Source organism: Suillus plorans (assembly GCF_016647745.1).
Source record: "Suillus plorans strain S12 chromosome Unknown HD556scaffold_37, whole genome shotgun sequence".
NCBI classification, from domain to species: domain Eukaryota; kingdom Fungi; phylum Basidiomycota; class Agaricomycetes; order Boletales; family Suillaceae; genus Suillus; species Suillus plorans.
In genome coordinates, this window is record NW_024537421.1 from 216,198 (window position 1) to 236,531 (window position 20,334).

The 20,334-nt window shown below is 47.8% G+C and overlaps 7 protein-coding genes across 7 annotated transcripts; 4 read left to right on the forward strand and 3 right to left on the reverse strand.

Annotated features, from left to right (window-relative positions):
• Positions 1-2,441: 2,441 nt before the first annotated feature.
• HD556DRAFT_1309386 (uncharacterized protein) lies at positions 2,442-4,348 on the reverse strand (the record flags this gene model as incomplete). Its single annotated transcript, XM_041300285.1, has 10 exons — positions 2,442-2,600; positions 2,737-2,929; positions 2,983-2,996; positions 3,087-3,149; positions 3,346-3,349; positions 3,612-3,721; positions 3,757-3,876; positions 3,931-3,958; positions 4,132-4,147; positions 4,282-4,348. The coding sequence occupies 10 exons, from the start codon at positions 4,346-4,348 to the stop codon at positions 2,442-2,444; spliced, it is 774 nt and encodes a 257-aa protein (XP_041158951.1).
• A 782-nt stretch (positions 4,349-5,130) lies between these two features.
• HD556DRAFT_564552 (isoprenoid synthase domain-containing protein) lies at positions 5,131-6,555 on the forward strand. The gene is made up of 3 exons (XM_041310966.1): positions 5,131-5,734; positions 5,793-6,084; positions 6,141-6,555. The coding sequence occupies exons 1-3, from the start codon at positions 5,415-5,417 to the stop codon at positions 6,465-6,467; spliced, it is 939 nt and encodes a 312-aa protein (XP_041158952.1). The 5' UTR covers positions 5,131-5,414; the 3' UTR covers positions 6,468-6,555.
• A 1-nt stretch (position 6,556) lies between these two features.
• On the reverse strand, positions 6,557-8,638 carry HD556DRAFT_564567 (WD40-repeat-containing domain protein). The gene is made up of 3 exons (XM_041310967.1): positions 7,512-8,638; positions 7,020-7,453; positions 6,557-6,961 (listed from the first exon to the last, which is right to left on the reverse strand). The coding sequence occupies exons 1-3, from the start codon at positions 8,490-8,492 to the stop codon at positions 6,868-6,870; spliced, it is 1,509 nt and encodes a 502-aa protein (XP_041158953.1). The 5' UTR covers positions 8,493-8,638; the 3' UTR covers positions 6,557-6,867.
• Positions 8,639-11,174: 2,536 nt separating this feature from the next.
• Positions 11,175-12,655, forward strand: HD556DRAFT_1239507 (uncharacterized protein; the record flags this gene model as incomplete). The annotated part of the gene is made up of 10 exons (XM_041298047.1): positions 11,175-11,315; positions 11,366-11,379; positions 11,444-11,581; positions 11,809-11,834; positions 11,885-11,967; positions 12,144-12,164; positions 12,217-12,298; positions 12,330-12,429; positions 12,491-12,518; positions 12,563-12,655. 10 exons carry the CDS (start codon positions 11,175-11,177, stop codon positions 12,653-12,655), a joined length of 726 nt encoding a protein of 241 aa, XP_041158954.1.
• A 998-nt stretch (positions 12,656-13,653) lies between these two features.
• On the forward strand, positions 13,654-14,185 carry HD556DRAFT_1380392 (uncharacterized protein). Its single transcript, XM_041303226.1, has one exon. The coding sequence runs from the start codon at positions 13,791-13,793 to the stop codon at positions 14,175-14,177; it is 387 nt and encodes a 128-aa protein (XP_041158955.1). The 5' UTR covers positions 13,654-13,790; the 3' UTR covers positions 14,178-14,185.
• A 554-nt stretch (positions 14,186-14,739) lies between these two features.
• On the forward strand, positions 14,740-17,371 carry HD556DRAFT_1380396 (Alpha/Beta hydrolase protein; the record flags this gene model as incomplete). Its single annotated transcript, XM_041303227.1, has 7 exons — positions 14,740-14,766; positions 14,869-14,986; positions 15,043-15,321; positions 15,373-16,359; positions 16,410-16,613; positions 16,666-16,863; positions 16,921-17,371. 7 exons carry the CDS (start codon positions 14,740-14,742, stop codon positions 17,337-17,339), a joined length of 2,232 nt encoding a protein of 743 aa, XP_041158956.1. The 3' UTR covers positions 17,340-17,371.
• Positions 17,372-17,682: 311 nt separating this feature from the next.
• HD556DRAFT_565429 (WD40-repeat-containing domain protein) lies at positions 17,683-19,554 on the reverse strand. The gene is made up of 3 exons (XM_041310968.1): positions 18,670-19,554; positions 18,182-18,612; positions 17,683-18,132 (listed from the first exon to the last, which is right to left on the reverse strand). Exons 1-3 carry the CDS (start codon positions 19,444-19,446, stop codon positions 18,072-18,074), a joined length of 1,269 nt encoding a protein of 422 aa, XP_041158957.1. The 5' UTR covers positions 19,447-19,554; the 3' UTR covers positions 17,683-18,071.
• Between the last annotated feature and the right edge of the window lie 780 nt (positions 19,555-20,334).

Genomic DNA, 20,334 nt, shown 5'->3' on the forward strand with positions numbered 1-20,334 from the left:
GTTGTCCGTGTGTTCACTATTACGGATTAGGCACCACATTTCATCCAAGGCAGGTATTCCTCTGAAGCCAGCGCTGGCTCATCTCACATAAGTATCAGGCACCCGCACGATCCTCGCCAGGAACGCAGTCGCATACTTCGGTCCACCATTCCACAACTACCAGGAGGGATAGCTATAACTGAAGGAGACGCAGATAGAAGGAATGCCATATCATCGGGATGAAAGTGGCATATCATAGGCTACCTTACGGGTACACTCGGGCTAAGCTACTTTCACTATTCAGAGTCGATGATGGATATACATACTACAATAAGACTGGTAATCAAACGGGGCCCGTGAATTACTTGAATGAGACCCCATGCCAGCGAGGGGTCTACTTCTAAACAGTACTGTACTCATTTTGAGCAATGATGGCCCATCTGCATCAAGGCGGCTCTAAGCTCATCAAACGCGGTCGCGTGCATCGCGTCCTGCTCTGACTATTACTCTGGTTCCTGATACTGTGATACATGATAGTGCGTCATCATTTGAATTTTGCTATCGTCATTGACTCGAACGACAGCTACCCGGTTGATCATCCCGCTCTCTCTCTTTATTAGCCTCTCCCTCGGCACATCATGGAAGGCATAAAGATTAGTCGGTGCTGCGAGAAGCAGTGCGTGGTTGCTGCCAGTGTGCGTCGATTTCTCATCTGTTTGAACACTTGTGTTGATGCTTCATTTAAGACATGCCGCAGAGCACACTTGTGAGAGTCTATCAAGTGTGTCGGAAGTCGTTGGTGCAAGAGCTATCCCGGGCCCGGACTAGAAAGGTGTACCCTGTCATGCAAGTTGAATCGTCGATGTTCCTGTACTTTCTGATGGTAGTCCGATACAGGCGATGCACGATACACAGAACCGTTGATCACACGTTTATTTGACACCATAGGCGCTCTAAGTATGTGCAATGAGCGCCTGCTCTTTCGGCTCGATCCTTACCGGTCCTTAAACGTTCTATGTGCTACCATCTGATCGCTTTTGCCTAGTAACGCCGATCTACTTTGGCTGGACTGGTCTAACCTACAACCCACACATCCTCATCCACACTGCCAACGATCACATGGAACCATCCCTATCCCCAATCAGATCGCTCAGAGGCCACACTGGCTGTGTAGAAGAAGTGTTGTTCTCAAAAAACAGGAATAAACTCAAAGTCATAAGCACATCCCTCGACAAGACTGTTCGGATTTGGGACGTGGAAACAGGAGAACAGGAACACTCGTTTGAAGGACACGCTAGTAAAACTTGGGGAGTGGCTGTATCAATGGATGGAAGCAGAATTGTTAGTGGGGCGGAAGATGGCAAGATCATCATATGGGACGCAGATACGAAGGAGATCATCAGATGTCTGTCGCATCACACAGACTGGGTCACTTGCATAGGACTCTCACCTGATGAGAAAAGACTCGCCTCCGCATCATTCGACGGCACACTAAAGATCTGGGATGCAGAGACATGGGAACTTATGTTCGACATCGATGATCATCAGGGAAAAGTATGGACAGTGGCCTATTCTCCCAATGGAACCAAGATTGCGAGTGGGTCTTATGACCAGACGGTTCGCATCTGGAACGCAGTGACTGGCAAGCAGCAAACACAACCGCTTTCCCATGGGGAAGAAGTGAACTCGGTAGTCTGGTCTCCAGACAGCCGTCGTCTCATTTCTGCCTGTGATGATGGCCAGATCTACTTCTGGAGTGCACCGACTGGTGCCCAGCTCGGATCCCCACTGCGTGCACATTCCGGCATCATTAACATGTTGGCCATCTCACCTGATGGTGAATTGTTAGCCAGTGCGTCCATGGATCGCACTGCGAGGCTATGGAGCACCTCTACCCGTAAACCTTTTGGTCGTGTACTCCAGCATGCCAGTGGGGTATATGCAGTAGCCTTCTCGCCGGACAGCAAGCTTGTTGCCACAGGCGGTCGGGAAAACACAATATTTATGTGGGATATATCGCAGGAGTCCACCATCATGACGAATGCCGTGTCGCCTTCATTCGTTTCCCCAGCGTCTCACATCATCGACCAGGTAATGAATTTCTGTCTTGTCCATATACCAGTGTATCTGATGCAAGTTTTATTCAAGCCATCAGCAACCTCTGATTCTGACTCTGATTCTGATTCTGATTCTCTTTCAGTCTCCTCTACACCAGCCTCGGACGAGCTACCGGATGGAACCGAGTTCGCGACAGAACTTGTAGGCTCGCGTGATGTTGCTAGCTCACCTTCCCCATCTCTTCCCCCTCAAAGTCATTCCAATTATGAAATTACTACTCCAGTCCACTCCTCTCTTCCAGTCGAGCTTCCCGACGGAATCCAAGTGCCTCCAGAAACCGTCAACTCGCGTGGTGCAGCTGCATCCCCTTCCCCGTCTTTTCCCCCTCAAGGCTCCTCTCGTCCTCAAATACCTCTTGCCTCAGCTTCTACTCCGGTCCTAGCCTCGCCTCCAAAGTCGTTTTGGAAGCGCTTGCCTATGTTCAACAGGTCTGCAGCGTCTGTAGATTCCAAGCTGTGGAAATTCCCGCGCATTGGTAGCATCATGTACGCAGCTTCCTTGCTCTATGAACATGTCCTGAATTTTGATCCTTAGGCGGCGCAAGCATCGGAACTTGGGACCTGACGATGCCCAGGATTAGTGTGCTTCTAGTTCCTGTCGTCATTGGCCCCCCGTTCTATCGTATCGTGCATCCCGTACCCAGTCCAGTTGATATAACATGACTACTTTACAGTCCGCGTGTTCTCTATCACGGATTAGGCATGATATTTCATCCAAGGCAGTTATTTCTGAACCCAGCACTTTATTCCGAACATCCAGAGTGGCCGCCACATCAATGTAGTAGCACGCCCGTGATAGAACAATCACCACCGCATGTGCACAGCCTGAAATCCTGTCGACCACGAACATGTAATCAATTATTCGATTAGCATAGGCCTAACCTACAGTGTTGCCTTGCACTGACGACTAATATCAAAAAATCGCTGGCGATAAGTAACGAATTGAGTATAGTGTGTCCATCCCATACTGGGCTGTCGGTACGGACTCACCATTAACTCTCCAGTATCGCCATAAATATTCGCCACAATACTCTTCTGGACTTCATTCGGTAGCTGAAACACATCCAAACGTTAAGATTACAAATAAGAATCAGTCGCAGTACGACAGCTTTTGGTGTAGTATCTTGAATGTTGAAAAGCTAGACGTTGATGAAAGCGCAACATCCTCGACTAGAACGGTTCTGCTTGGTCGTTTTAGGTCTTTTACGAGCGTTTAGCCTAGTCGGCGATGATCAATCATGATACGCACAATGCTGAAAACGACATCACATAGACTGCTCAGAGTATCAGCTAGGAGTCAAGGATGGCAAATAGATCAACAGACGTGCGCTCTGGACTTGGACAAAAATAATGAACGCTAGATTATTTGGTGACTGAGACACTCATTGGAGTTAGCTTTGGAGGTGGACTATCTTCGACGTCTGCTTAGCATGGTGACCACCAGAATGGCGCAACATCTACAGACAATAAGTCTCCGAGTCATGCAAGGTAGCTAGTTAGATGTAGGCTTATAACGTGACGGCACCAGCGTTGATGCTATCCAGTCGGTTGAGGACGCTGTCGATTTTAGGGGAAACGAGGTGAACGTTAACTTTCACGTATAGTCGGGCTAACCGATGTCCTACCTGTTCACGTCAGTGAGACGTTTTCAGAGATATACCACTGAAAGCACCCATTCAACCACCATGGTTTGCTGGTGATAGTGGGACCAAAAGACCTTCGGGTATTTGTTGAGGTACGTAAGTGTTGTCTGAAGATCTTCTACATGAGATATTAGAAACTGTTGCAACTATAGTCAGTAGTTAGATCATCAAATGCAGGTACTACGACGTACCCATAGAGCAGTTTCGCAAGTCCAAATACTGCAAAAACAACTAAAGTGAAGCTCGACGTCATAATTGAATGTTGATGGTTTTACCACACTGAATGATCTCTCAATGTCAAAGATATTTGCAAGAATATTAATAGCAATCCGGCTCACTGCCCCACGCAACTGAGGGAAGAGGCAATGCATGTATCGGGATACAAAACGTACAAATTCACAACATAAGCTATAATAAACTGTTTATCATGTCACTACGACAAACGTCAGGCAAATGAAAAGCGACATGCGCCAATAACATATCAAGTCTAGCAGAATGAGGCGAGATCAGCAGTCATTTGAATGTTTATACTGGGGGCTTACGCGTGAATGAACAAGAATAGATACCGGAAAAAGTGACGCGCCACTGTGTACGCCAAGTTTGTCGCATCTCGAACTCCAAGGTAAATGGAGCCTAGCCTGTGGTGGATCGTGTCAAATGTGATATTCTTTTGCGTTCAACAGAATAACACGTCTAAAATGATCCATCTATCTTTGGCTCAACCTGTCTAAACCATCCAGTTAGCTAGCATCGATGAGGAAAGGGTTACACCCATTTATGCGCGGTAGCTGGGCAGGTACTTATATATGCAATTATATTCAAACTCCGCTGGACCCGAACCCGACTTTGCCTCGGCTCGCAAATTATTAAACTCCTGATCGACCCTTCAAATTGGATGCTTTCTTAGACCAACTCTCAACGACTGAAAGACCTAATCACAGAGTCTTTGCTCACCTTCGTAGATTCCGGTTGGAGGCTCTGGATCCGGTGGAAGAGTTTATGGTGATTTTTTTTTTCGGATAACCTTCGAAATTCTTGTTATACCGTCAACTGCGGGATGATTTCTTACAACCGTTCGTATGATTTCTTTTTCTCACTCCGTTCCTTGATACATTCCCAGGGATATATTACATTCGTTGATTGCTCGCTGGGGATGGGACGTGGTGACACGATTCACACTTTCCCCAGATACCCTTCTGCTCCTTGGTAAATACGACCTTTGCTTGCATTAAACTCGTTCGATGTTGAAGCTCCTCGGGTCAACCACTCTAGTAGTCTGGTCACGTACCGTTTTTTATATTTGGGGTACTCGGGGAGATTGCCGTGAACACGTGTACTGTCACGTGCACTTCGTAGCTTTAACGTGTTTAATGAATTAGAGAGAACTTTATCTTTATCAGTGTGAAAGTCAGCTGTCTTGGGAGAACAATGGTCTTCTCCTCACACATCCCGTTATATGACTCACCTGCCTCAAACTCATGGCCATGGATGTCGGCGAACGGACAACGTGGTTCGTCTTATTGTCCGCCTAATATAAGCAAGCGCTCGTGTCGGATCATTACGTCGTATCCCGTGCCCGTCGCGCCTGAAAAATTAACGTCCCCCTGGATTTCATCCTTCAGGCTAGTGCTCCACCCTGTCATTCAACAAGGACCCACAGCGCGAACACGACTCCATGTGCGACTCCTCATTATCACAAACCAGACCCTGTTCACGCACAGTAAGCGTTCAGCTCCCTGACATCCTCTCTTCATGCACGCCCTTTGAGCTACGCGTAAATCGGCATTGTAGGTCCGTATCTCGAGCGAGCGAGGCGTGGCTGTGTGATGTAGGGTTGAAGTTGGAGTGGAAAGGGATAAAGGTTGGCTTATGGGCTTCTTTGTGTTATCCTGGTGCGGATCTATCGCAGTTGAGGTTGGGGGCGGATTTTTTGAGTTTGTTGGTGTATGAGCATGAGCAGGATGGTTGTACAAACGAGAATGAGGTGTTTGATCTGTGAGTTCCCATGATGGTCCATTGAATGTTTTTGATTTCGCTGACAACGCGTACAAAGGATATCCGATCGACTCAGTCGCGTCGCGTACAAAAACCCAGCGTGGTACATGCGTTTCCACCGATCCATGCGCATGTATCACGATGCAAGGCGGCGTCTTCATTCGCTGGATTCGACGTGTATCCCGGATCTGGAGACATATGTCGATCTGCGAAGAAACGCGTCAGGTTTGAAAATGGTGTTTCACCTGATTGAGTACGCGGGGGGATTGGACCTCCCAGAACGGGCGTGTTCGCATCCGGTATTAAAGCAGTTGACAGACCAGGCTTGTGATCTTATAGCATGGTCTGAGGTGCGTCGTTGCGCAAAACAATATATCTATATTCTTAGTATTGACTTTTGTTTCAGGACGCGATCTCATGCGCAAAAGGCATGACTCCAAGCTCACGAATCAATATCGTCACCGTTCTGATGAAAGACCGGAATTGTTCGTTCGGGAGTGCGCTTGCGTACGTGGGCACGCTCGTGAAGCAGAGCGCAGATGGGTTCTTGGCTACTGAGCGCGAGTTCGCTGCGTGTGCTGTGATGGACGACGATACGAGGCGGTATGTGAGGGGATTGCGGGATTGTATTGCTGGGAGTGTGAATTGGCTGTATGAGACGGAGAGGTACTTGGGGACGAAGGGGAATGAGGTTAGGGCGTTTGGATGGGTGTTTGTACCTGTCTTAGATTGATGTTCATGTATGTTATGTGTGCGTGCTAGATGTATTCGATTTCTCAATGAATGGGAGGAATGTTTGGGGTGTGATTTTGATTGTAGATGTCATGCATCGTTCCGTCAGTCCATCGTTTTACATAATTAGTGGCCGTGCTGTGGTGTTGCTACTTTGTCCATCGTCGACTCAGCGTAGGATCTGCGCTAGGGCAGCCACAGCGTTCGAGTTTACATTGCCTGCTACATACTTCTTCTCTTCTGTCTTCGTATTGAGGGAATTTTTTATGGACATCTGACTGCGAACGCATGGCCAACAGCAGCTAATGACACACTTGTTGCAGCCGGACTGCATAAGTAGGGGAGAAACAACGTGATAGAACGAGGGGAAAAGGCGATAGCTACTAAATAGTAAGAGTCTACTAGGATAATATCAGATAAGACATGAAGAGCGGACACACGGGCCTATTGATGCTAGGCATCATTAGGACCTGCTTGGGGTTCCACACTTCGATGCTTCCGTTGCCTAGGGATCAAATTCAGGACATGATCATGGAGTAAGGAAGCTGCGTACATGATGTTACTAATGCGCGGGAATTTCCACCACTTGGAGTCTAGTACAGATGCTGCAGACCTGTTGAACATAGGAAAGCGCTTCCAAAACGACTTTGGAGGTGAGGCGAGGACCGGAGTAGAAGCTGAAGTAAGCGGTACTTGAGGATGGGAGAAGCTTCGATGGGGCAAGGATGGGGAAGGGGATGCAGCTGTTTCACGCAAGTTGATGGTTTCTGGAGGTACTTGTATTCTGTTGGAAAGTTCGACTGGAGGGGAGGTGCGGACTTGAGAGGGGATTTCATGATGAAAGTGACTTTGAGGGGGTAGAGATGGGGAAGGTGAGTTAGCAGCATCACGCGAGCCTACAATTTCTGACGGCAACTCGGTTCCATCCGGTAGGTCATCCGATGCTGATGTAGAGGAGACGGAAAGAGAATAAGAGCTTGCTGATGGCTTGAATAAAACTTGCATCAGAATATACTGGTGTATAGACAAGACACAAATCCATTACCTGGTCGATGTAGCTAGTGATGTTAGACGCTGGGGAAACGAATGGAGGCGACACGGTATTCGTCATAACGATGAACTCCTGCGATATATCCCACAAAAATATTATGTTCTCATCGCTGCCGGTGGCGATAAACTGGCCATCTGGTGAGAAGGCTACTGTGTATACCTCATCGTCATGCTGGAGTACACGACCAAAAGGTTTGCGGGTAGAGGTGCTCCACAGCCTCGCAGTGTGATCACTGGACGCACTGGCTATCAATTCACCATCAGGTGAGATGGCCAACGAGTTAATGAAGTCGAAATGTGCACGCAGTGGGGATCCGAGCTGGGCACTAGTCGGCGCACTCCAGAAGTAGATCTGGCCATCATTACAGGCAGAAATGAGACGACGACTGTCTGGAGACCAGACAATTGAGCGCACTATTGCGCCATGGGAAAGTGGTTGTGTTTGCTGCTTGCCGGTCGCTGCGTTCCAAATGCGAATAGTCTGATCGCTTGACCCACTTGCAATCTTGGTTCGGTTGGGAGAATAGGCTATTGTCCGTACATCATCTTGGTGATCATCGATGTTGAACACGAGTTCCCATGTCCCCGTATCCCAGATCTTTAGTGTTCCGTCCTCTGATGCAGAGGCGAGTCTTTTCTCATCAGGTGAGAACCGTATGCAAATGACACTGTCTGTGTGATGCGACAGGCATCGGATGATCTCCTTCGTATCTGCGTCCCATATGATGATCTTGCCATCTCGTGCCCCACTTGCAATTCTCCCCCCATCCATTGATACAGTCAGTCCAATAGTCCCACTCGCGTGCCCCTCCAATGAGTTTTCCTGTTTTCCTGTTTCCACATCCCAAATTCGAACAGTCTTGTCGCTGGATGTGCTTATAACTTTGAGTTTATTGCTATTTTTCGAAAACACCACTTCTTGAACGGAATGGATGTGGCCTCTGAACGATCTGATCGGAGAAAGGGATGGCTCCATGTTGTCGTTGGCAGAGTGGATGAGGATCTGGGAGCTCTGGACCAATCGAGCGAAGGTAGATCAGCGTTAGACAAAAGCAGTCAGTACATACAAAAGCTTAGGGACCGATTAGGATCACACCCGAAGAGCCGAAAGAGTAGTTGCATACTGGAAGAACTTAGGGTGTGCAACAACTAGGTGATTGTGTGTACATGCAAGACTCCCATATGTCCCCTGTGTCGGACTACCACAGTATATACGAATGTCGACTGAGCTGGACAAAATGGTACTCCTTTCCGGACCCATAGTATAGAATGTACTCAGACGGACACAAGAACCTCTGCGACATGTCCCAGACTAAGCGTGAGCCACAAACGGATAAGAGATCGAGACACAGTAGCCTACGTACTGGTTCTAGTAGCACCAACACCTTTCAAGCTTCATGCACATCTGGAGCCAGCATCTCTGACCTTGCTCATGGAACGCGTTTTCCGATGCCCGCCCGTACCGAGTGGTAGGACATCTCCTCATAATCGCCCCTCATGTCACTCGTACTGACAGGGGAGTCGTGCTAAGGGATTTGGGTAGGCTTGAGCTGCGAGCGGTTGGACAAGTGGATGATCTCTCAGTGGAGTTTGGCCTTCAGGTTCTCCGGGTGAGGGAATTCGAGCTTCGAGTTTCGAGTTGATGAATTTAGTGTTCTGCACGAGTGCAATAGTGACGAGAAAGTCATTTGCGCTACGCAAGTGAGAGGACTGAGACTCGAAGGTCCTGACCGTGACTCTGGGAGCGCGGATGTACATATAACGTTCAAATCCATGGCTGATCGTACGTGTTCTGTTTACAACGCTGAGGCACAGCCCATGCAAACCAGCCTCGGAAATCTAACCTTTCGACGTCCGTTTAGGTTGCACTTGAAAGCTTGAAGCCTGGGGCTTTCCTTCGCGCGGAGTTTGAAATGGTAAGCGTCTGGTTTGCAATAGATGATCGCCGTACTGATCGCCGGTCCAAACCCCGTCCTCAAACGCCGGTTATAATCCGGTAAACGAGACGTCTCTGTTTACAACGCTGAGCTTCGCTTCTTAGTTCAACGTTAATCAGTTTGGAGGGCAAGTTGTGGGTTCAAGTGACCAAGAGGTGTGCGTTCGCAAAATCCCGAACACAGAGCTCAACTTTACCTAAGCTAAAAAACCTTAATGTATAGCCACTCTAAGTTACTGGCGATGCGCTTTGAGTTTCTCGCCAGCGGCCTCAAAAGTTCATAAAATCGTTTGTCAAGTACTGAACAGGGGGTGTTTTTACTAGTGTATAACAGCTCTGGATAGTTATTTCAATGGTACACACCCATCCAAAGATACTACCCACTAAACGAGAGATCTTGGATGTGATTTTTGGAAGCACGTGAGCAAAGTCATACACGTCGATATCAATATGACGCGTCAATATCAATTCGACGTGTCTCCTCAATGACGCGCATCTCTCTTTCCTTACACCTCATTCATTATGTATTCTACGACTCATCAATCTACATGTTACGACTCATGGTTTGCTTCTAGTAATAACGACGACAACACTGCATATATCACGGACTTCGAAGATGATTCCTTTCAAACCATGCAACCCGGATCAAATCACCATTCACATTATTCTAATACATCATCTGGACATTCGCAGACACCGACTATAGATTTTCAAGTACCATCACACACGGACAATCATTTGCATAGCTCATCTTGTACTATACCTCACTTATCCAATTCTCGCGCATCCAAACGCTCTGCCCCATCTACCATGGCACCCCGGGCTTCCAAAAAGACTCGAACCAATCTCGCGAATGTTCATGCCGCTGTTTCGTTGTGCACTTGACCTCAGGACGTAGATTTTGCTTGTCATTGCCTGTCTTTATGCTTGTTACTTGTACTGTCCTATGCGCTGCTACGCTTTGTTACTGCTTACACGTTCATGCACGCACGCTACGTGTTGTATTCTATGCTCGGTGCACTTTGGCACCGCTGGACGACTACTTAATATGGATAAATTAAGTGATCGGTCACGCTGTCACGGTAGGCGTAGGCGTCTTCGAAGTTTCTGAGGTTAGTGTCTTGAACTTCTCGATTGCACACCTCTTGCAAGTGACTAGTAGTAAGTGTATTTGATGCGCACTCACAAAGAACCGCAGCAGTGGTCGCAGCAGTTGCCGCAGCAGTCGCAGCAGTGGCGCAGCATTTTCACTATGCCACTCTCAGGATTCATTCATTCACGAAAACAATTTTGGAACAGATAGTGACTCAGGCTGTTCATGAAGTTTTTTGCGCCTTTTGTATCTCAAATCCACGCTTAGGGATATCCTCCACAATGAAACCAACTCGTTGATATCGTTCTTGATATATGATAATTTGTGAGTGGCCTTTATTCAAATACATGATCTTGATCAGATTTCTAATGAGATTTCAAATATGGGTACTAGCATCATGATGATCATGGCGCATTGAAGATGCTGTGACCGCACAGAACATCAGTGTCTTTCTACTGGTCCTTCGATGCGGTGTTTTCCTACCGACATCACGCCATACCAGTATCACTAACTACGATCTATATTTCTTCACCGAAATAGCCAGACAGTTTCTCACGCACACAGTAGATAATGAATGAAACGGTCGTTTCTTTGTTCCTTCAGATTCCTGCCCTGCCCTCCCTGCTAATATGCCATCAGTTGTGATGTCAATCATGCAAGGACCGCTTTGTGGTGCCTTAGCTAACATGCTACTGTATGGGGTCATCTGCATGCAGACCTTTCGTTACTGGCAGGCATACGAGCATGACAGGAACATTCTGAAGTGTCTGGTAAATCTATCAGACGAATATATATCACAGTTTATCTGACATAGTCATAGGTAGCGTTCATCTTGTATGCTAAGCATCGTTCTGTTGGCGTGTCATCACAAGCTACTATGATACATTTGACTTTTCAGGATTCTCGAGACTGCTCATACAGCATTGACAATATATACCGTTGAGTTTTATCTCATCATGCATTTTGGAGATACAACAAGCTTGGAATATGCAATGTGGTGCGTCAATTTCTTTATACTTCTATTCCGGTTCATTCAGTCTTATCACAGGGGAATGCCCGTAAGTAGCTAATGCAGACAAACAATTTACTGCTGATCTCGCCACATTCCACCAGACTTCAGTTATTATCGGTGTACGTCACTTTGAGTTTGCCTGACGTTTGTCGTAGTGACACGATCGTAGTTTATTATTGCCTATGCTGTGAATCTGTAAGTCTTTTCAAGTGTTATAAATGTTTTAAGTTCGCGCTGATGTGTAATACCAGTTGCTTCATCTGGCGAGTACTGCAGCGTGAGTATATCGATACACGCAGTTGCCTCCTTCCTCATTTACATGTGCAGTTTCGCAAAAACGCTGGATTGCTGTTTGCTTTGTAAGATACATATCTATGAGATCGAAATTTTCTGCTCATGCCCTTGTCATAGTTCATTTTTGCAACCATTCGCTGCGGTAAAACCTTCAATTATATGATCGAGCTGCCGTTGATCTTTTTGGGCAGGATTTGGACTTGCAAACTGCTCCTTGACGCACGTGCCACCTGCGTTGGATGATCTACCTGCTGACTGTAGTTTGAACAGTTTCTTTTATCCCGAGTAGCAGATCTTCGAAGAACGCGTCTATGTATGTACCTCAACGATTGTCTGCAGGTCTGTCGGTCTCAATATGTCGCTAGCCAACTATGGTGGTTGGATGGGTGCTTTCAGCAGGGGTCGACAGTGCGATTGCGTTTACACTATGCCTTTACCTTCGAAAACGTCGCACTGGCATGAAAAGGCACGATATCAGTTAGCCCAATTCTACGTCAAATTTACCTTGTTGCCTTTAGAACTGACAACGTCCTCAACTGCCTCCTATTGTATACCATCAACACTGGTGCTATCACATCGTAAGCCCACAGCCAATTTTAATAGTCAACCTCCAGTGATTTCGGGACTTATTTTCGATAGGTTTTGTGCAGTTCTGGTAGTCATCATGGTAAGTAGACACCGAAGCTCATCTCACAAACTAACTTCAATCAGTTTCTCGGTCTACCAAACAATCTCGCGTTCGTTGGGTTTGTCCAAGTCCAGAGCGAACGTCTGTCCGATTCAGTTGCCACCCTTAATTCCTAGCTGACACTCTACAAAGTCTATGTGATATCACTTTTGGCATCGTGCGTTGTCGTAATTCAAGTAATATCTTCTATCTGAAAACGTCCACCAGGTTAAACAACCGAAAAAGACTCGAAGTGACCGATCAGATTTTTCGCTCTGTGGAAGGCGTTGCGAGTTCCCATATGCCTCGCTTTTCGGCATTCAAACCATCACAGCGGATGCCGTCTCATCTGGTTCGTACTTTTCAACCTTGCTCTTTTTCGTGATAGTCTGGGGCTTAGCTCATGTGTTAGCAACCGATCGAAGTGCGGACGAGCGTTGTGATGGATATTTATGGCGACAGTCTGGATACTGGATTGGACAGCACGTTTCAGGACTGACTGTTGAGGCTGTGCTGACAGGATATAATTTAGTGTACTTCGTTCACTGTTTACCACCAGCGATCTGTTATGTTATTCAATGATGATCTTCGCGTACAGGGTGATGCGTTGCAACTCTTGTCACTTGTGGGTCCGAGCTGTCATGAGGAAAGATCACGATATGCACCGGGTTAAATCCGATATACTTGATTTCCTGGTACAATATTCAACACTTCGACTGCGCATAGAATTGTGCTTGTATGCTTGACTACAAGCTGCATATGAAATTCACGAACCTTGCCTGAGGAGGAATTCAGTGAGTGGAATCAGTGGATAAGATGTGCGTGTACCTTTATATCACTCTAGTGTAAGGTAAGAAAAATATTGCTACTAGGTAGTTGATGGTGAGTCTACAAGCCTTTGGTCAGAAGTTACGCTTAGGGTAAAGGATTCGAGGTCACGGTGGCATGTTGATTTCGAGCGAACGGTACGGTCGGTACCACGGTGTTGCGGCATTTACCGGCATTAGTGTCTTGTTCTCCTGTGAATGTCAGAGATCTGGCCAGTCTGGGGCCAAAGTCTGGGGCGGAGTCTGGGGCCAGAGTCTGGGGCGTTCGGCAAACACGGCTGACCCGGGCTGAGTTTGAATTGTTTTTGTCACGTGTTTGCTTTGTGACAATTCCAAAGCCACCCGCCATCATCGTGCCTCCTGCCAGTACTAGTGTGCCCATCGTAGATGGCTAGCGGCTGCCGACACACCCGCCAATCTACTCACCACATGCAGTTAGCATGCTATGTTTGTGCTTCTCCGCACCAAAACCAGTCAAAATTATGATCGTCAATCCACTGTCCCAACACTTGTGCTTCCTCAACGTGTCTTGATTCTGCTACCAGTGTCTGCCGCACCTTCGTTGCTGTGTTTTCTGCTTCCCATTTTCGATCTCCTCCACTGTCTACTCTCAACATGTTTTCGATCTGCTCTGCTGTCTACATCCTTTCTGCTCGGCTCTCGATGTTTGCGATCCGCTCTCAGGCTGTTGTCTATTTCGTTTATGCTCGGCTCTCAACGTACTTTCGAGGTATACTCCACCTGTTTCGCATCGGTTTCACTATTTTCCAGCTGCTTTCGTATACCGATTGTATTCCGCATAATACCTACCAAGCAATCAAAGCATATTTGACACTATTTAAGCACATTCTGGGAGGACAGCGCGAGTGTGCGTGAATGCGCCTAAATGTGCGCAATATAAAAGAAGCACAATAGAGCACATGGGGCACTGCCCCGTCTTATAGAAAATATGCTGTCAGTCCGGATATCGAGCGAAATGCGCAAGTATGTGCGCTGTCTCTCAAACGCACATTTCAACACATTCAGCCCTATTCGAGCACAGCTGATTCTCACTGGGAGTACTGAGTACTGATCATTGATGTCACCAAGTGCAGTGCGGCCTGCAAGAGGTCACAAAGGGCGGGTCACAACTCACAATGGACGGGTCACACTGGTATTGCAAACGTGACCAGATATAATTGGAACTTAGAATTAAGCTCCGCACGCGTCAGCCGCAGCCCCAGACTTTGACCCCAGACTCCGCCCCAGACTTTGGCCCCAGACTGGCCGTTTCCTGGATGTCCTCGTTCTCCTCCACCTTCATTCCAAAGTTTTCGAGTGCAGTGTAATAAGCAGGCGTTTCTCTAGATTTCTGGAGTGCATTTAGCTATAGTGCATGTCGTGGCACCATGTCCATGTCTTCTTACCGCCTATTCAACCGTGTTAACTTGTTTTCAACCAATTTGAAGTTCTTTATTAGGTGGCAATCGACACGTGCCAAGCATCCTCCCAGCTTATCCAAGGGGTCATTCGTGAAACGTCAGAACCATACAAGTATCACTACTGACATGTCCTTACTTCAGCACACCGGTTCATCAACGTTTTACACGGAATTAGCAGAGTTACCCCTTCCTGTGTCTGCTGATTTTGTTGGCGGCGATGGTGCGTCTACTAGTCAATATAGCCAGAGATCTGATCGATGACGGACACCCACACAGTTCCACGCGTCACTTACACCGTTCGCGATCTTGAGCGTAATATCACACGATCCCTCACCAAGACTTTCTCTGGGGGCATCAGTTCTGATCATCAGACAACCACCCATGATTCCTCCGAAATCAAGGCATTTAGAACATCTCCTTCCAAATCTCGTCAGGCGGTCCTCCGGGAGGTTTCTAATGGCACAAGTACAAAACGTTTCGTCGAAATCTGGGCCGGCATCCAGATGGAGGCTTCCTTGGATGTCACAAAGTACCACGATACTTTCCATACAGATGGTGAGTTGAATAAATGCGAATGTCCCTGAATACTTGCAAATAGGATGTCAGATTTCACATCATCGCTCTCCTTCTCCCCATCGGAAACGTCTCTTCTATATACTGCCGAAGCAAACATCATCGGCGATGACAATGCTTCGGACGATCCTTACCCCAAATTCAGATACACCCCGCACTTTGGCGAACTGTCTCGCGGCAAGAAAAGATCGACCATTTTTCTATTCCGCTGGACAAGGTCCACAGCCTTCACAAAGGCTACTAAGCAAGACATGTTGCTCGTTGCCCTTTCGTTGGCACAGCCTACCCAAACACCCGTCCTGTTTGGTCAAGCTACTTTTGCGACGGAAGATATCATCTACGCTAGTGGACACGAACACACCAAAGATGGTCGACTACTGGGGGCTAAATGGTGCTTCAATCGTCCCATGGGCATATGGGAGATAAAACTTCCCGAGCCAGCAACTGTGCAAGGGACACCTTTTGGTACTAAGATATCATGCAACACATTGAAGCTGACTCCTTCAGAGCGGTCTTGTCGTTCACCCCGTGTATTATATGATAAAAATCAGACCCCCACTAAACTCTTCTGGTTCTCGAATCCTGTGGGCGGTCCTCACGCATCTTGCGTTTCTCTAGAATCTCGTGACTTAACTACAGGTACCAACAAGGTCCTCGTAGACACCGTGATAGAGCCCACCTCCGAAACCGACTTTCCAGGTCTATATCCCAATTACAACATGCCATCCAGCCCGTTTTTGCGTCGCGGAGACCATACATACATTGTGCTCCACTCCTTATGGCGCTCCCGTGCGACGATCCTCTTCATTGATACAGAATCAGGAGCAATTTCAGACGAGACAAAAATGCGAGATGGCGAACCTTTGTATAGCTGGGACTTACATGCTACAGACGACAAGACGCGCTTCATCTGTTCAAGGAGCACGCCTACTACCCCATACGAAGTATTACTGGGATACTTTGATGAACACGATAACCTCGATTGGAAAGTCCTAGATAAGACAATGATGTCTTTCACAAGTACGTTCAAGTCAATTTGGATTTTTGCCAAGTCTAATTATACCTTTCAGCTGAGAGCGCACTGCGTGATCTCACTGCATCGATCATACCCATCGGCGCGCGTCCTCCAACAGAGACTATCGTAATTCAATCGAAGCAAGCTTCCACGAGACCTGGCCCAAAACCCATCTGCGTTAACATTCCACATGGAGGACCACATGCGTCAACGACAACATCATTCTATCCAGCTACTGCTGCACTAGCCTTGGAAGGATGTAAGTCTTTGACTTCGCGCCTACTGACCACTTACAACAAGCATGTTCCCAGATACAATCTCCCTTCCCAACTATACCGGCTCCATGGGATTCGGGGAAAAGTACATTCAAAAACTTCTCGGGAATTGTGGAACAATGGACGTACAAGACGTCGTAGAGAGCGTCAACGAGCTCATCCGGCATGGTATCTCGGAGCACGGACGACAAGTTATTCAAGGTGGAAGCCATGGCGGTTTCCTCGCTGCGCACCGTAAGACTCCATTTCAAAAACAAAAACTCTTTTTCATACTGACCCTGACATGCACAGTTATCGGCCAATACCCAACCCTATTTAACGCAGCAGTGATACGCAACCCCGTAACCAGTGTCGGCGAACTAGCAGCGTCTGACATTCCCGACTGGGCCTACGGTGAATTTGGGCTCCAACTTACCCCGGACTCGCTCATGACACCCGCCACGTTCCAAAAAATGTTCGAAGCGTCGCCCATCGCGCACGTCGATAATGTGCGCGCGCCTGTATTGTTGTTGATTGGAGAAGACGACTTGCGTGTGGTACCGGCACAGGGATTGAGGTTTTATCATGCGCTCAAGGGTAGGGAGAGGAGAGTGGAGATGTTGTGGTTTAAGGGGGAGACGCATCCGATTGATGGTGTTGAGGCAGCAAGGGTTTCATGGGAGGCTGGGAGGGATTGGTTCAAGAATCTGGGGCAAAACCCAGCTGACTGATGATGTAGAGGATCTAAATGCTGCTGTTATGTGGCCAACGTGTGGGATGCGAGACATCAGCGAGGGGGATATGTTTATGCAGTGTCCAGGCTGGAAAGTGCCTCGCGTGTTCGCTCCATTCCGTATACAGTATTACTTCGTACCGACTGCGATGCTATGTTCACGCATCTTCGAAACATGTTTCTTATTTTCCTGCGCACCAGAGCGTCCGTCGATCGCCTAGTCTCATTCACATTAAAGCATCTTAATTCTTTAGACGACAAGACAGCGTGATCAATTATAGCACTCGTGTCACTGAGTCTGTGATGATTTATTCATCCAATTCACATTTACGGGGATGCAGCAGATCAACTCACCGACCATACACGTGAGGTGGACTCGGACACACTGTTCGGATAATTTAAAACCATTTGCCTTGCAACACTAGATATGTATTTTTTCCCTGAAGGATACCCGACCGACGATGAGGTGATCAATTCCATTCCTGAGCGAGTCGTATGCGTACGATTGGACCTGCCGGGGATGAAAGAATTCAGAAACAACATTGCTGGGCAGTCCTTCGACGGCGGTAGAAGTCCACAGCCCTGGAAGAAAGAAAAAACATAACCAAAGCTGGATCTAATAGTGCATAGTGCAGTCAGACTACATAGGCAGGGGAGGGACAACACGATAGAACGAGGGGCGAGGGTAACGGCTAACTTGAAGAGTATACTAAAAACCAGGCTCGTAGACCTATGAATGTTGGGCATCGTTAGGACCTGCTTGTGGTTCCACATTCCGATGCTTGCGCTGCCTAAGGATCAAATTCAGAAAAATATTCACAGAGAAAAGGTGTTGCGTACATGATGTTACCAATACGAGGGAATTTCCATCGCTTGGAGTCTACAGACGCTGCAGACCCATTGAACATAGGAAAGCGCTTCCAAAATGACTTTGGAGTCGAGGTCAGGACCGGAGTGGAAGCTGAAGCAGTCACTATTTGAGGATGAAAGGAGCTTTGAGGGGGAAGAGATGGGGAAGGGGATGCAGCTGCATCACGCGAGTTGATGGTTTCTGGAGGTACTTGAATGTTGTCGGAAAGCTCGACTGGAGGGGGGGTGTGGACTGGAGTAGGGATTTCATGATCGGAGTGACCTTGAAGAGACAGAGATGGGGAATGTGAGGCAGCAGCATCGCGCGAGCCTGCAGGTTCTGTTGCGAACTCGGTCGCATCCGGTAGCTCGTCCGGCGCCGGTGCAGAAGAAGCTGGAAGAGAATGGAAGTTTGCTGATGGCTTGAAAAATATTTGCATGAGATATACTGCTCTATAAACATGACACGAATTTATTACCTGGTCGATGTAACTTGAGATGTGGGACGCCGGGGAAACGAATGAGGGCGACACGACATTCGTCATAATGGTGGACTCCTGAGATATATCCCACAAAAAGATTGTGTTTTCCCGACCGCCTGTGGCAACAAGCTGGCCGTTTGGCGAGAAGGCTATTGCAGATACCCTTTTGGTATGCTGGAGCACACGACCAAAAGGTTTGCGGGTCGTTGTGCTCCACAGCCTAGCGGTGCTATCAACGGACGCACTGGCTATCAGCTCGCCATCAGGGGAGATTGCCAACGAGATAATGGCGTCGGAATGTGCGCGCAGTGGAGATCCGAGCTGGGCACCAGTCGGTGCACTCCAGAAGTAGATCTGGCCATCAGTACAGGCAGAAATGATACGACGACTGTCTGGAGACCAGACTATTGAGAACACTGTTCTGTCGTGGATGAGTGGTTGGGTTTGCTGCTTGCCAGTCGCTGCGTTCCAGATGCGAACCGTCTGATCATGTGACCCGCTCGCAAACTTGGTTCCGTTAGGAGAATAGGCTACTGCGAATACTCGACCTTGGTGATCATCGATGTCGAACACCAGCTCTCCTGTTCCCACATCCCAGATCTTTAGTGTGCCATCCTCTGATGCCGATGCGAGTCTTTTCTCATCAGGTGAGAACTGTATGCAACCGACCCAGGATGTATGATGCGACAGACATCTGATGATCTCCTTCGTATCTGCGTCCCATATGATGATCTTGCCATCTTTCGCCCCACTCACAATTCTTCTACCATCCATTGGTACAGCCAGTCCACAAGTGCTACTAGTAGTGTGTCCATCGAATGGATCTCCCACTTGATTCCCTGTTTCTACATCCCAAATCCGAACAGTCTGATCCTTGCAGGTGCTTATGATTTTGAGTTCATTCTTCTGTTTCGAGAATACAAGTCTGTTTAAGTAATCAGTATGACCTCTGAACGATTTAATTGGGGATAAGGATGGCTCCATGTGATCGTTGGCAGAGTGAATGAGGGTCTGGGGGTAGAGCAGTCGAGAGGAAGTAGATCAACATGAGGCAAACGCAACCTTGCGTCTATATAGAAAAGTTACTTGTAGAAACCGTACGTACTAGGATCACACCCGAATTCGAGCCGAAAAAAGACGCTCGTTGCAGCCTACTAGTCGACCTAGAGCCATGGCTGTGTGCACATGTGCCAGTGAGACTCCCGCGCATTGCCTGAATTAATCGACATACCCACTGCCCTGCAGTGCCTCGCAGCTCCAACTAACGCCCATGCCTTCGAAGCCCCATTTGTATCCAAAGCCAACGCCGGGAAATGTTTTGTTTTGCCCTGAGTGCCAGAACGAGAGCGATTGTGGGGAAAGCATTCTGAATTCACCACACCTGTACGGCGCGTGACACGAGTCACACTGACCTCGCTCTTTCCCATCATAACCGAGGACGATATCTTCAAGCCTGTCGCCCGTGGCGTTCGCAATGTCATGTGCTCCAGCGAGCACAGTGCATCTTCATCTCCCCTAATCGAATAAGGGTCATCAAAACACCAGTAGAGCAGTGGCACAAGAGTACATGTTCGGTGGGTTGAACCCAGCACATTTGTCTTTATCAGTATTTTGGTTCAATAGCTCTCAAATTTCAAAGGTGATGATAAAACCATTCCGATC